Source organism: Haliotis rubra, unplaced genomic scaffold (assembly GCF_003918875.1).
Source record: "Haliotis rubra isolate DU_JTF1 unplaced genomic scaffold, ASM391887v1 Scf171, whole genome shotgun sequence".
Taxonomy (NCBI): Eukaryota; Metazoa; Mollusca; class Gastropoda; order Lepetellida; family Haliotidae; genus Haliotis; species Haliotis rubra.
The window spans coordinates 890,955-906,805 of NW_025765681.1; the positions used below are offsets into that span (position 1 = coordinate 890,955).

General features: G+C 38.2%; 2 protein-coding genes across 2 annotated transcripts in view; one reads left to right on the forward strand and one right to left on the reverse strand.

Annotated features, from left to right (window-relative positions):
* LOC124272630 (fumarylacetoacetate hydrolase domain-containing protein 2-like) lies at positions 1 to 11,534 on the reverse strand. The gene is made up of 7 exons (XM_046707828.1): positions 11,287 to 11,534; positions 9,995 to 10,211; positions 8,745 to 8,804; positions 7,540 to 7,702; positions 2,838 to 2,946; positions 1,910 to 1,997; positions 1 to 687 (listed from the first exon to the last, which is right to left on the reverse strand). Exons 1-7 carry the CDS (start codon positions 11,532 to 11,534, stop codon positions 625 to 627), a joined length of 948 nt encoding a protein of 315 aa, XP_046563784.1. The 3' UTR covers positions 1 to 624.
* The window catches only part of LOC124272627 (putative aminopeptidase W07G4.4), a 25,046-nt gene continuing 20,717 nt past the window's right edge, over positions 11,523 to 15,851 (forward strand). The window contains 1 exon segment of the mRNA XM_046707826.1: positions 11,523 to 11,638. Coding sequence (XP_046563782.1) covers positions 11,580 to 11,638 — 59 coding nt within the window. The 5' untranslated portion in view covers positions 11,523 to 11,579.

Genomic DNA, 15,851 nt, shown 5'->3' on the forward strand with positions numbered 1-15,851 from the left:
TTTTGGTATTTCAACTCCCATGTTTGCTGTATAATGCCGCACTCAGCAATATTCCTGCTATATGGCAGCAGTCTGTAAATGATCGAATCTGGACAAGACAATCCAGTGGTCAACATCCTGAGCATTGATCTACTCCCCAGAGACCAATTAGTTAAAAAAATTCTTCTCAAAATTCTGTTTCAGGTGACTTTTTATTTGTATCTGTCACATAAGCTCCAAGAGTGTAATATGTTGGTTAAACTCACAACTGCAACATATACAGGTGTAATTACATGTACCAATTAGCGAGTCTCACATAACTACTGTGCTTGCATTTGATCGTAAAATTATATGATCTTTAAAGGAAAATAGGCACCTCTGTTGAAAAGAAACATTGTGTACTCCTGCCCAGTGCAGTAATACTACAAAATCTTTCATGCATATTTGTACACAAGTAACTTAGTGGTCAGTTGATAAAATCAAATTTGTACTGGATATTTTATGCAAATATTCAACACACCTGAGTTAAGCATGCATCTGAATAACTGGAATGAATCTGATTGTATACATAGACAAGCTGTTTCAAAGTAAAAGACCCTGTCATCCAGCAATACTGAATTTTCCATTAAGATGTTATATTCTGTCTCAAACAACATTGTTGATGGTTTTGCCAATATCTTCAATTCCACATTCAACAACGTCTCCTCTCTGAAACAGACATGAATATACATATATATATATACATACATAGTTATTGTAGACATTTATGACAAGGAAAACTGTACTTGTCAGTTGCAATATTGCCATTTATCACATCCTGCTTAGGCCAGACCAATTATATTTCTTGTACGTATCCACCAACCATATTTTTTCAAGAATTAGAAAAAATAAAACTAAATTTTCCCCACTCCAAAAATAAACAGTTAACAAATTGCCAAAAGTAAAATACTTTTAGCATTTGAAAGGAATATTACTTTGGTGATTTTTTTTCCCCTCCTGCCTCTAGGTTTTCTAAGGACAAAACTCTGTAAAACAAGAAATAAAATTGGTCTGGCCTTAGTATGGATTTCACATAATTTGTAACAATTCTTAATGCTACAAAATGCAAGGTCAGCACAACCTTTTTTTAGGGAGTACACTAGCTTTTTCTTTAAAGGAGCAGGTAAGGGAAGGTGTTGGACTTTACAAAAAAAGAAAAAATACCACAATTCAGGAAACAATTTGCACTTGTAAGTAAGAACATAAGTCAGTCAGTTGTTACTTTTGCTGAAAAAGATGTCGCCGAATGATTTACAATTGCTTTCATATTTGTTAATGTGTTATCATGATTAATGGGCTTCAAAAAGGACTGGACACCCTAAATACAATCTGGTGAGTGAGTTTTCGATTTACGCTGCTTTTACCAATATCATGGCAGGGACACTAGAAATGGGCTTCACACACTGTACCCATGAGGAGAATCGAACCCAGGTTTTCGGCATGACAAGTGAACACTTTAACCACTAGGCTACTCCACCACCCCAATCCCCATCTGGATTCAGCACCATGAAGTGTGGACTCAAAGTAGGGTACCGGTATACATATTCCTGATTAACCCCTCACATTGGGTTGGGGGTGGTTTACTACAGGATTATCATGGCATATGAATGCTTCTGTCAAACTGTCAAATGTCTGCTTCAAACTCTAAAATTCACCATTCTATAAATATTGTAGAGCTATAATGATAACACTACGACTCTCATAGGCCTGTGTTCCAGTACTTTGTTCACTTGTTCATCGTCACACTCAGCAATATTCCAGCTGTAAGGAAGAGATCTGTAACTAATCGAGTTCAGACCAGACAATCACATGATAAACAGCATGAGCATGTGAAAATACTATCTGTAATGATTACGCCGACAGGAAATATATCTGGTTTATCGAACGCTACCTTAAGGAACTCTGGGGGTTTCCTGAAAACTCCAACACCAGGGGGAGTTCCTGTTAGGATGATATCTCCTGGTCTCAGAGTGAGGAACCTGGTGACAGAAATATTTAAGGGAGATAACTCATGAACTCATGTGAGAGTTGAAGTGGGTTAATTCATTAAACTAGATGTATCACCACAGATGTATACTACCCATCAAGAGTTTAGACTCACTTAAAGCACTCACTATATGTTATGCATATATGTGTGGTTACTTTGGAGATGAATTTCTCCACTAACTTCAGGGAACCAACTGCAAACTTTATGCAGATGAATTGCATACACGAGGATCATGCATTAAATTGCTAAAAGCATGTGCAAATATCGTGCATGTGTTGTGGCAGGGGCGTAGGAACAGGGGGCTTTTCAAAGGTCCCACCGAAACCATATCTACCTTACCATAATTCTACAATTTCATCTTTTCAATACTTTTCATAAATTAGCCCCATTGCAACTTATCAGGCTTACACGAAGAAAAGTGGATTGCTACGTGCCTGGCTATATCACAGCAATATATATCGCAAGTATTAACAGAATACAGGTTCATGTCACTGCTTCATCCCAAACAAAATATCCAACTAAGATACGTTTCTGTATACAGATCTGTAGTAGCCATGCCAACGACCCCTTCAGCCTAGCTAAGGCATCTAAAGTTCACAAAATACATGTATTTCAAATAGTTTGTATTTACCCCCAAATTTCCAGATCTAAAATTCGATTAAAAAGTAAACTAAGACTAATAATCTATACCTGATCAAATGCATTGTATGCCTATGCAACTACTTTGAGTTATCCAAGGTTGCAAGTTATCCCATTAACAGGCTCAACTATATATATTTACACATATTATCAAAATGTTCAAAGCTATGGAGAGATAACTGGAAATGCTGACCTTGACAGAAACACCAGCAGCTCCTCTGTCTTGTGGACAAGATTACTGGTAGTGCTGTCCTGCTTGGTCACCCCATTCACCTTACACCACAGTCGCAGATTGTGGGGATCTGGAAACAACAGCCTCATGAGTCACATGTAAAATTGATATACTGAACAACAAAAGATAGGGATCATGCTAGAGCTGTCCTGCTTGGTCACCCCATTGACCTTACACCAGTCGCAGAAAATGTATACTGAACAACAAAAGATAGGGATCATGGTAGAGCTGTCCTGCTTGGTCACCCCATTGACCTTACACCACAATTACAGAAAATGTATATACTGAACAACAAAAGTTATGGATCATGGTAGAGCTGTCCTGCTTGGTCACCCCATTGACCTTACACCACAATTACAGAAAATGTATATACTGTAGTGTTGGGTATTGGTTAAAATCTCATAATTGATGATTGGTTCATTACTACCGATCAATCATCAAAAATAATTGGTTAGCGTCATTTATGGAATTTGTGAATGCAGATTAAAATAAGGGAGAAAAAATGAAGTTCTTCTGAAGTTTTTTGGGCAAAGTTTCACATCTTTAAAGGTTAATTGACTTAAATCGACCTTTTTGACAACAGTGCACAATTCTCACCCACCCGAACAAAATTTCAACCAATCAAGCGGCGCGCCTCTGTGACGTCATATGAGGGAATAGCTTTGAGAGGCGATGCAGAATTCATCTACATTTTAGGGGTAAATTATCATTGTCTACAGGCTTGTATAAACCTGAAAAAATCGTGACAATTGTTGTGGAAAATGAAAGCTATATGTTCTCACAATCTACTGTCATTTAATTTTGTCTCCTGCTTTGCCCTAGTTTCGAGTTACAACTTGTTTTCATAGAGCGATTCTGTCAAAATCGATTGGTGTCGTTAGGCCCTATTTGTGTAATGACTGATCCAAATTGATCCCATTTCTGTGTTGTTTTACCTCGATATTTAATCATGTCATGTAAAAATCTGTTTGTATTCTCAAAACAGTGTCGGCCCATAAGTTTTCACATGCAATACAGCAATTAATACTCCCTCGTTGTAACCCGTGTTAGGTGGTATAAACCTACACATGTTATTTGTCATCATTCACTTGATGGTCAGTTAATGACTTTATAACAGGTATAATTAGTGGTAACACACTTAGATTACCCGACAAAGGTTCCCATTTGGCATTTCTTGTGTCTGGAGTAAATATTCAACATTATAAACATCGATCAAAGGATTAACCGATAACAGCTGATTGATTAATTACTTTTATCTTACACAGCAGAATTGTCAAAGGTAGTGTTTATGTATGTAGATTTACTAATCTTTACTGAATACACTCTGTCGTGTCGGTGTCTGCGTAAAAACAACATCCTTCTTTCAAAGGATTAACTGGCAATACATTGATTGATTGCCCATTATTGGCTAACTAAATTACTGTTTTAAAGAAAGGCGGACATTATGCAATTAGTTGCCAGGTGTGCTATCTTGGGTGACCAATGAGACTATACACCAATACCTGAAAAGATTTATCACTTTTTCGTATATTAAACTGTTAAAAGACACATCATTTGGAACAGTTTTGTGGATATTGATGGATACATTCCTCGAACAAGGTAATGGCCTGATATTGTTCCTATAACTTTAATCTGTTTTAATTTTAATATTTGCATTTTGTTTTTATTCATTTTGTCGTAGCATTCAACAGAATCATTGTTTTCGCCGTGAAGTGTAATGAGACAGACAACATGCACTAGGTGTGTGTGTGAATTATGATGATTCACAATGGCAAACTATAAAATGTCTAGATATTACAGTTCTGTTATAAATTCACTATAAGTATCAGCAGATCGTCTGCTTTTATTTAGTTTCAAAATGCATACAAGTGTGATAATAAACTAATTAGGATTATAAGACCAAATAAAAAGACGCACATTGACTAAGTATCTACATACTGGTGAGTGGACATTAACAATGGGAATGTAGCAAGAAATTTATCGCGCAGTATTGTGACTTTGACCCCCACCTCGCTTCCGTGGAAGAAATCGTTATGTTATAAGTTGTGTCATGCAAAATCCGTTTGGTTATGATTCCAATACATATTTAACAACGAGTAGAAAGTAGTCTTGATTTTCTAGCAGTGAAAACAAACTATAATCTCATTAATTCTAACAGATTTTTTATTTTTAAAAATGGCGGCGCCCTGTCGGGAACATCCGCCAGTCTGACGATAAATGGTATTTAGGTTTGTTTCACCGAGTTACAAAATCAAAACTACTTTTACTGGTAGTAAAATATGTATTTGATTGATGGTAATGGGATTTTGCATGACATAAGCGTATATCATAACAATTTCTCGTGGCAGCGAGGTGGGTGTCAATATAATACTACTTACAATATTATTGTTACTTCGACCACAACCTCACTTCGAGGAAGAAATCGTTATGTTACAAGTTGTGTCATAGAAAATCTTTATGGTCATCAATCATATACATATTTTACTACAACTAGTAAGTAGTTTTGATTCTTTAACTTCCGTGAAGCGATCTGAACACAAGTAAGATATCGTTTCAGGCTTCCACAACGCTCGCTTCGCACTCCACAAACATAAACCATTTAGCACGAACTGCGGGGTCCTGTGGAAATCTGTGCATGGTCACGCACCATCGCCCGACCCCTAGGAGCAATTGACGACAAGGCAACGATTCGGCATGTCGTCGTTGATGTCGAGAAATCATCAAATGATGAGCGTGCTACACTTTCTGAACAACTAACTGAAAATCGTTCCTCATATGACGTCACTGCAGTGCTCTGGCGACAGAGTTACGTAACCTGTCTGTGGTTTCGTTGGCGGGCGAGAGGGAAGCAGGCGACTTTTGGCCACTTTTAATCGCTCGGTATTAATTAACCACAAGTTTTAAAGAATAAATTTGCTGTTCCGCATAAGACTAACCACAAATCTTTCATATGTAATGGTTAAAAGAGTAACAAAAACAAAGTTTATTGGTTCTTTAAAGGATTACTAGTATGTTAGGAACATAAATTTCTTGGAATCTTTAAGATAAATTCAATCATGACTTGAAACGAGCTTGTAGTGCTTACGAAATGTAACAGACAAAACCAACCACGTGAAAAATATTGTTAATGAAAACAAGTGTTCCAGAATTGTTTGTGTTCGATTATGAGAAATTATGATCGATTGCTTGGTCGTTTAGCCACTACGACCAATCTTTGATTATTTCAATTAATCGGACCACCACTAATATACTGAACAACAAAAGTTATGGAACATGGTAGAAATGTTCTGCTTAGTCACCCCATTGACCTTAAACCAGAGTTGCAGAGTGACATGTAAAATTGATATACTGAACAAAAAAAGTTAATCATCATGATTTTGTTTTGGATACTGGACACAGAATTTCATACATATATCCAAAATGTTCAGTAGCCCTAACTTATGTTGTTCAGGAGAGGAGTGAGTGAGTGAATGAATGACTTTCACTCCTGCACTTAACAATATTCCAGAATTCCGATGCACAAAGCATTTGTAGCTTTATGAGTGAGTTTAGTTTTACGCTGCACTCAGCAATATTCCAACTGTATGGCGGAGGTCTGTAAATAATCGAGTCTGGACCAGACAATCCAGTGATCAACAGTATGAGCATCGATCTGCGTAATCGGGAACCGATGACATGTGTGAACGCCTGACCACCCTCCTCTTACGTGTAGCCTTATGAGCTATCGTAACTATACAGTTTATCATAGAATTACCCCAGGACACCAGGGTCCTGGGCCTAGATTTTTTAAGCTCTCTTAGTGCTAAGATAGTCGTAAGTTAATGTTAATGTATGGGACTTACGACTATCTTCGCGCTAAGAGAACTTCGAAAATCTAGGCCCTGATCCACAAAGCATTTGTACCATTACGACTCATCGTAACTCTACACTCTAACACTGACTTACAAATGGTGTGGTGCTATGAGAGCTCTGTGGGTGGGGTCCCTGCCTTATACCAGTGGTTTGCAGTCTGGACCTTGAAGACTTACAAGATGGGATGCCACCACATATCCCATGTTGGGATTTAAACCACAGATCTTCTACTCCAGGATCAGATGTCCACATGACCAAAATGATATTGCCAGAATGATTGACTGAGTTTAAAACCAAACTTTAGCAATATTCCTCCAGGATCAGATGGGGACATGACCAAAATGATTAACCCAGACTGACATGACTGAGTTTGGTTTCGCCGCTTTAGCAATAGCTTTAACCACTAGGATACCAGAAATGGGCTTCACATTAACCCAGACAACAAGCTGACAAGAAAAGGATGTCATATGTAAGATGACTTCATGCCCGCTAGATACCCTGCTAGGCAATCATATGTCTGTATAACATTTCCTGTAGACAACAAGCTGACAAGTAAAGGATGTCATATGTAAGATGACTTCATGCCCTGCTAGATAATCCCTGCCATTTCTGGTGTGCAATCATATGTCTGTATAACATGTTTCCTGTCCTGTACCCACAGGTCGGATTGGGGCCTGAAGAGCTCTGTATCAAGAGTGAGTGAGTGAGTTTACTTTTATGCTGCTTTTAGCAATATTCCAGCAATATCATAGCGGTGTACACCAGAATTGTCTGTATCAAGAACAGACTGTAACAGAATATGTTTGCCTACCCTTGATATCTTCCTTCATGACGACAGCCGGCCCGAGAGGACAGAAACAGTCCATTGTTTTACCCAGAAGCCACTGGCCGCCATTTTTCTTCATCTGCCAGTCTCGGGCACTGACATCGTGTGCCACGGTGAAGCCAAACACGTGACTCATGGCGTCCTCCCTCTGAGGACACACATATGAGGACACACATGAGGACATACATATATATATATACAAAATTAGCCTTGTAAACATTCATGATAACTCACCACACATTTCTAAAAAATATTCGAAATTTGGGAGTAATGATACTGATGAAGTAACCATAGTTACATATTTCTTGCAATAAGATGTCTGATAATGATTTACAATGTTGTTTATCATGTAAACTACTACATCTCAGATTGTGCAGGTTTCATGCAAACATTTATTTAAGACCAACTGTTTTGACACCCAGAACCCACCTAACAGAAGAGAAATTTATCTCACTCGGACCTTGGCATATGAGGTACAAACACTCACAACATAATGAGACAGATAGATTATCAACAGGGAGCTTTAACAACTTTCATGATGATATCAGTATAATTACAAAGATTCTTGTGGACAGAGATTTTTGAAGAATTAAAGAATTCTATGAACTTATTTAGTTGATTTCTATATTAACATCGGACATACAATTTTCAGGGATTGTTAAAATATGTGAGTGAACGAGTGAATATAGTTTTTCGCCACTTTTAGCAATATTCCAGCAATATCACGGCTTGGAACACAAGAAATGGGCTTCACACATTATACCCATGTGTGGAATCGAACCTGTGTCTTCAGTGTGATGAGCGAATGCTTTAACCACTTGGCCACCCACTGCCCAAGTTAAAACATGTACATATAAGGAGATGATGGTGTTCATCACCAACATCATTTGTTTACAAAAATACAGAAATACTTGCAGCTTATTGGTCGGTCATGTCAGCCAATATTGAGAAAACTAAAAACATTTAAACCTGAATTGCTTTCATATATATATATATTTTGTTCCAGTAACCTCCGACAGGCGTTTTCCTAATAAATCCATGAAGTGTGACATTATGAGTTTCATATTTCACAAAACATATATATTTCATCAAATTCTAAATAGGTAACCATGTACTTCTGTAAACAACATTGATATGCATGCCTGTGCCAAGCAATATGATGAAAGTGGTGATTGATACACGTGTGTTACCTTAATATGTCTTCCAGTCTTCCCGATGACAATTGTCATCTCCACCTCCCAGTCCAGTTCCTGCAACAGAAGATGACAATAAGTGGGGTGAGGTTACTTACACATAGCTGGAGGGTACATTTGCCACTGACCACACCCACTCAAATCCCACCCCCACACCCAACACTCGCACACCTGCAGCCCACACCCAACCTGCACTTAGCTCGAACACAAATTCACAGGATCCTTCACAGTACTATAGATCATCATGGCCCCACCTGTGTTCATCATAGTAAATGTAGATCATCATGGCCCCACCTGTGTTCATCATAGTAAATGTAGATCATCATGGCCCCACCTGTGTTCATCATAGTAAATGTAGATCATCATGGCCCCACCTGTGTTCATCATAGTAAATGTAGATCATCATGGCCCCATCTGTGTGTTCATCATAGTAAATGTAGATCATCATGGGCCTACCTGTGTTCATCATAGTAAATGTAGATCATCATGGGCCTACCTGTGTTCATCATAGTAAATGTAGATCATCATGGCCCTACCTGTGTTCATCATAGTAAATGTAGATCACCAGCCACATCATCATGGGCCTACCTGTGTTCCATAGTAAATGTCAGATCATCATCAGGGCCACCTGTGTTCATCATAGTAAATGTAGATCATCATGGCCCTACCTGATCATCATGGCCCTACCTGTGTTCATCATAGTAAATGTAGATCATCATGGGCCTACCTGTGTTCATCATAGTAAATGTAGATCATCATGGCCCCACCTGTGTTCATCATAGTAAATGTAGATCATCATGGCCCCACCTGTGTTCATCATAGTAAATGTAGATCATCATGGCCCCACCTGTGTTCATCATAGTAAATGTAGATCATCATGGCCCTACCTGTGTTCATCATAGTAAATGTAGATCATCATGGGCCTACCTGTGTTCATCATAGTAAATGTAGATCATCATGGGCCTACCTGTGTTCATCATAGTAAATGTAGATCATCATGGGCCTACCTGTGTTCATCATAGTAAATGTAGATCATCATGGCCCTACCTGTGTTCATCATAGTAAATGTAGATCATCATGGCCCTACCTGTGTTCATCATAGTAAATGTAGATCATCATGGGCCTACCTGTGTTCATCATAGTAAATGTAGATCATCATGGCCCTACCTGTGTTCATCATAGTAAATGTAGATCATCATGGCCCTACCTGTGTTCATCATAGTAAATGTAGATCATCATGGGCCTACCTGTGTTTCGTCACAGTACTGCAGATCATCATAGGGTCCAACAATGGCACTGGCAAACTTGCTGAATATCACTGGCTCCACTGGGACAGGGGCGTTTTGTTCTTTGCAGTGGTCTATGTAGTTCATGCCGATGCAGATGACCTTCTCAGGGGCTGTAATAGGAGCAAGCAGCCGGACACCATCTCGTTTCATGATGTGGTGTCCACTCTCTACAGCGCTGCAATGAAACAGGCCTTTTTTCATGTCATACGTGCTAAATACTTTGTTATCCGTGAAAATCTGGGTTAGAATATTGATCTTCAGTAACTCATCCTTGTCGTGAGAGGTAGCTAATGGGATCGGGTGGTCAGACTCGCTGACTAGGTTGACAATGTCATCGGTTCCCACTTGCGTAGATCGATGCTCATGCTGTTTATCACTAGATTGTCTGGTCCAGACTCGATTATTTACAGACCGCCACCATATAGCAGGGATATTGCTGAGTGTGGCGTAAAACCCAAATCACTCACTAAATACTTTGTCTGAAATGAGCAAAATTGATTAACTTGCAATGTTGGATGTGAAAGTTCTTAAATTCTTTATTCACAATTTTGATCAGAGTGTCACAAATATTAAGACAGGTAATGGTATGCTATTTCTTTTGGGAGGAAACATGACTGATTTGTCATGCCTTTAAAACGACAGAAAATCTGCAGATGTAACATATGTTATATTTGGGATTACACTTTCTTTGTAAAGTACAGATTCTAGTACTTTTGTTGGATTGAGTCCCATTCAGGATTCGAACCCACACCCTCAGAGTCAGGCACCTAATCGCCAGCACACAAAGTCAGACGCCAAGACCGCTCAGCCACCGCGGTTTCCACAAAAATGGAAGTCGGACAACTGGTAGTCTAGTCTGCAGACTTTGTGTACCCCCCCTGATAAGTGTTAATTGGCACGGCTCCCACGGCCAACACAAAGTCCGCAGTCTAGACTACCAGTTGTCCGACTTCCATTTTTGTGGAAGCCGCCGTTGCTGAGCAGTCTTGGCATCTGACTTTGTGTGCTGGCGATTAGGTGCCTGACTCTGAGGGTGTGGGTTCGAATCCGAATGGGACTCAATCCAACAAAAGTACTAGAATCTGTACTTTACAAAGAAAGTGTAATCCCAAATATAACATATGTTACATTTGACCACTTTCTAAATGGCATTGTGTATTTCAATCTGCAGATGGTCAATGAACGTGGAAACAACGAATGAAACGCTCATAAAATATTCACATTTCAATGGGCGACATTTTTACCCCTACCTCTTGGCCCTCAACAACTGAGCCTGTCCTCCCGCAATGAAGCTTCTTAGATCGTGTGGAATTTCTTTGTCGGCTTCATTTAAGTCGACAATGTCACCTCCATCGGATAATTCCACACCAACCTTCTGTGCACCATTCACTTCAAACTGCACAAATCGCATCTTCTTGCTTGTTTCTGTACTTATATTGCGGACAAAATGATGACAAACATATGAAACACGACCAAAGTACACACGGGCACTCCACATATTACAACCTTTGACCCCAGCGACCGTCGGTACTTCAGCCAATGAATGCTTCGCCCTCAAGGTCGAGGGTCAAATTTACACTTGTCCAACATGGCAGATGCGAGGTAAGAAGTGGGGTGGAACCGGGTTATCAAAACGACGGTCACAGCCGCCATGACAGTGGTGTTACTGTAGTGCCATTGTATATCCGTTTTAAAGCGTATTCAAAGATCTAGCTTGGTTCACTCGGTGTTTTATGGAGAGACACGGTTACTTTTTTGCATCTTGCAAATTTTGTCGTTCATGGCTTATCTGACGATGAGGGTGTAAACAGGTGGTCAACTATTTACTTTATATCTTGACACCTAAAACATGATTTGTTATCCCAGATATCTGTTTAGTCTCAAGACATATCAGTTATATTCAGTATGCCCTTCCAATTGCACATGAAAAATATGCTAAAATGGTGAACTAAACGTTATTCTCTTTGAATACAGATGAGGAACTATATTGGGAGCTAAATCATTTAGTAAATGTGATTCTCTCACAATATATAATATATGGGGAACTAAACATGATTCTCTTTGAATATGGATAGGAAACTAAATGGGGAACTAGATTATCTTATTCTGAAAATATGTGAGGTGAGGTGAGGTGAAATTGGGTTTAACATCGTGCTTGAGAATATTTTGCTCATATGACGACGTGCATGCATGTGTATGTTTATGTGCGGCTGCTTGTACTACCCCAGACTGAAGCTGGTTTTATAGTGCTAGCCCACTGAGATACAATGCCGCAGTGAAGCATGAATACCCCACTCTGACACATTATACTGACTCCGAGCCGACCAGTCCTTGTTGTACCCATTAATGCCGAGCGCCAGGCAGGGACCAACAAGTACCATATTTTAACGTCTTTTGGTATGACGCGTTCGGGGATCAAACCCGCGACCTTCCGCTCTCCGGGCGGACGCTCTAACCACTACACCACGGAGGCGGTCCTGAAAATATGTAAACTCGGCTAAATAATTGATCCCGCAAGTAGGATAATCATGCTGAAGGGGTCGTTGTCGGCACAGGTACTACAGATATGTACCCCAGGTTCGTTTTCGTTTCTGTATACAGACATGTACCCTAAACAAAGACAAACTACAGAAACGTACCCGGTACCCAAAACGACGGACGAGTCCATATTCCGCAACCCAAAACCAAAACTGTATGTAGTTGTTCCCGTTCAGATGATTGCGAGTGGTGTACCTTGTGCACCGTGAAATATTCGTTACTGTGTATGCTCTTATATAACGCAATTAAATGCATCTTAATACAACAGTATGACAGTTCTGATCAAGAAAACTCCACAATGCAGAATGGAATCGTCCAAGGGTACGTTTCTGTATTCTGATTTTGGCTAGGGTACGTGTCTTTAAACAGAAACATACCTGGGGTACACATCTGTAGTACCCTTGCCGACAACGACTCCTTCAGCAATAATCATGTTTTGAAGCAAGTACACATATTTCTTTGAGAGGCATTTTAGAAGTTGTATAGATGATGGAAAACCAAGTTCTATGTATAGTCAACTTCTTTATTGCAGTCACCAGTAATCCACCCATACCTTGTCCAATTGGCTTCTATGCACCCTTTTGTGTATTGTAATCACAACCAGTTAATGTGTACATCATCCTACTCTCTTCAACTCACGATTACCATCTCAGTGTACATCAACTCATCTATTGTATAAACTCATTCTGCATATAGTTTTAATCACTATCACTCTGTACATCAACCTACTCTGCTCAAATCACTAATTAGCAATCCAATGTATATCGGTCAATTGTATACACACACTATGCAGCTATGTATATATTCTCCATGTTACAACTCTTTGTATCACTTGCTTGATAATGGTATTAGTACCTACATCGAAACGACGCACTCGACATTGCAATAAAGAAGTTGACTATCCATATAACTTGGTTTTCCTTCAAGTACACATATTAATTATAGTCTGTTTGCAGTGAACTGAACATTTAAATCTCAGAATTCTATTCAGCTTAGGATAAAAAGTTGTTTAACAAACAATCATAGTTTCAAATTGCTATTATTGGTTTGTATTACAAGGGGGTATGCACATTAAATGAAACACCAAGAACATGTAGGTTTGGTCGAAGTTAACTCTCATCACGTACCGCACGTGCATTTGTTTCACTGTTCCAACTACTGCGCTTACCCCCTTGTAATACAAACCAATAATACTGATTTGAAACTATAATCCTTTGTTAAACAACTTTTATTCTACGTTGAGTAAAATTCTGAGATTTAAATGTCAATTGGCAAGGTAAAGTTATGAGGATTAGCAATCTCAATTTCATTTTATTTGATTTACTTTTTTGTTTAAAGTGAAATTCATTGGTACGCTTTGCAAACAGACTATAAATGAGGACCACAAATATTAGTCCAAACCACAAATATTGGTCAACAATATATATATATATATATAGAAAATCTATATAGAAAATCTAGGCCCATGAGTATTGGTCAACGGGAATAAAAGTAAAATGTTTTCTTGCTCTAGCAAACAAAGGCCTACACTGTACCTCCAGTGAAAGAAAATCATACACTGATGCAGTTGTTAGAATTTCAGTTTCTGCATGTGGAAATAATGCAATGAAATTATTGAAGTGTTTTCCACAAATGCAGCATTTGTTTATGTTCATCTCACATGAACTGTGCTGAGAAACCAATGTTTCCACAACTTCTCTACATCAGACAGTGTTAATTTATCACAATAATGACAAGTGACCATATTACTATCAGTTTGTATATAGAAGAGTGTTGGCTGTTATCCTGCCTGGCTTGGATATATTCGGTGTCCTCCCATTACGCAGACAGCCAGTTCGCAGACACCTTAAAACAACAACATTTAAGGTTCAGTGAACAGATTATCTACTACCTGTTACCTACACATTATTATGGAATAGTCCAAATAAAAACACAGGAACAAACTGAAGCTAAATTCTTCAAAGGCATTTAGAAGTTGGTGTAGTAATACAAGACAAATCTTATGGATAACATAAATCAAGAAGTTGTTATCCATAAGATTTGTCTTGTATTAAAACTGAAGCTATATTATTTATTTTGAAAGATGGACGAAAGGACAGTAATTTGAATTTTTATTGCTGCAATATGAAAACAGTTTTTCACAAACATTTCGGTTTAACCTTCTAGTCTAGCGGGAGTCGGCATCATTATATTGAAAACATTAGCTTAGCTATTAGAAATTGCAACACTGATGTATAATATAAAGACAAATGTGAACCTAAATATTATTCATATGGATTAAAGAAGTTATATGTTTTGCACACAGTATTAAGATATATGACAAGTGCACTTAATTACGATTTATTTAGAATAAATATTTAAAATATTTTTGCTTGTTATATTTTGATAAATAACATGCAAATTACAGTGAAAACACTTTTTATTAATATATTCATAAATATTCTATCCTTGCTATTGTGAATAACAAACAGAATTCATTAAGAGATAGGGTTCAATTCACAAAATACACCAAGTGAATTGTACCATCCCTCATATGGAGGATATTGTAAGTCATTTATGCAAAGGAACGTCATTTGCATATTTATTAGATGACGTATCATTAATGCTATCAAGAATTCTTATATCATGTATATTGCCATTGACTGAAGTACATGTATGACTTTAACATGAACTCTGGACAACTATTCAGTCAAGTGACATGAGAAAGCTTTTACATGTGATTTAAGAATGGACATCAAATGTTTTATGGAAACAAAAACAGATTTGATAATATCAGCATTATTTGAATTAAGTAGGTTATACATTGTTTGTGGGGTATCATTAGGACAATTTTTAATAATAATATGTGAAATATGTCTTCAGTTTTATAAGAAGAACAATGAGAACATGTTAAATCTTCCACTGTATTGTTATCTGTACTAAAACGTTGTATTTTTAAGACATGTAGAGAGATTCTAAATTTACAAAAAAATTCTCAAAAGTGACTTATCATTAAGAACACTGATATATCTTTTGGGCCCGAACATCAATTTACATTGTGAATAATGACTAAGAAAACTGGATGAATTTACTGTTTCGGACCAATTCCGAGTGAATGGGTGAGTTTAATTTTTATGCCGCACTCAGCAATATTGCAGCTATATGGTGGCGGTCTGTAAATAATCGAGTCTGGTGGACCAGACAATCCAGTGATCAACAGCATGATCATCAATCTACGCAATTAGGAACCGATGACATGTGTCAACCAAGTCAGCGAGCCTGACCACCCGATCCCGTT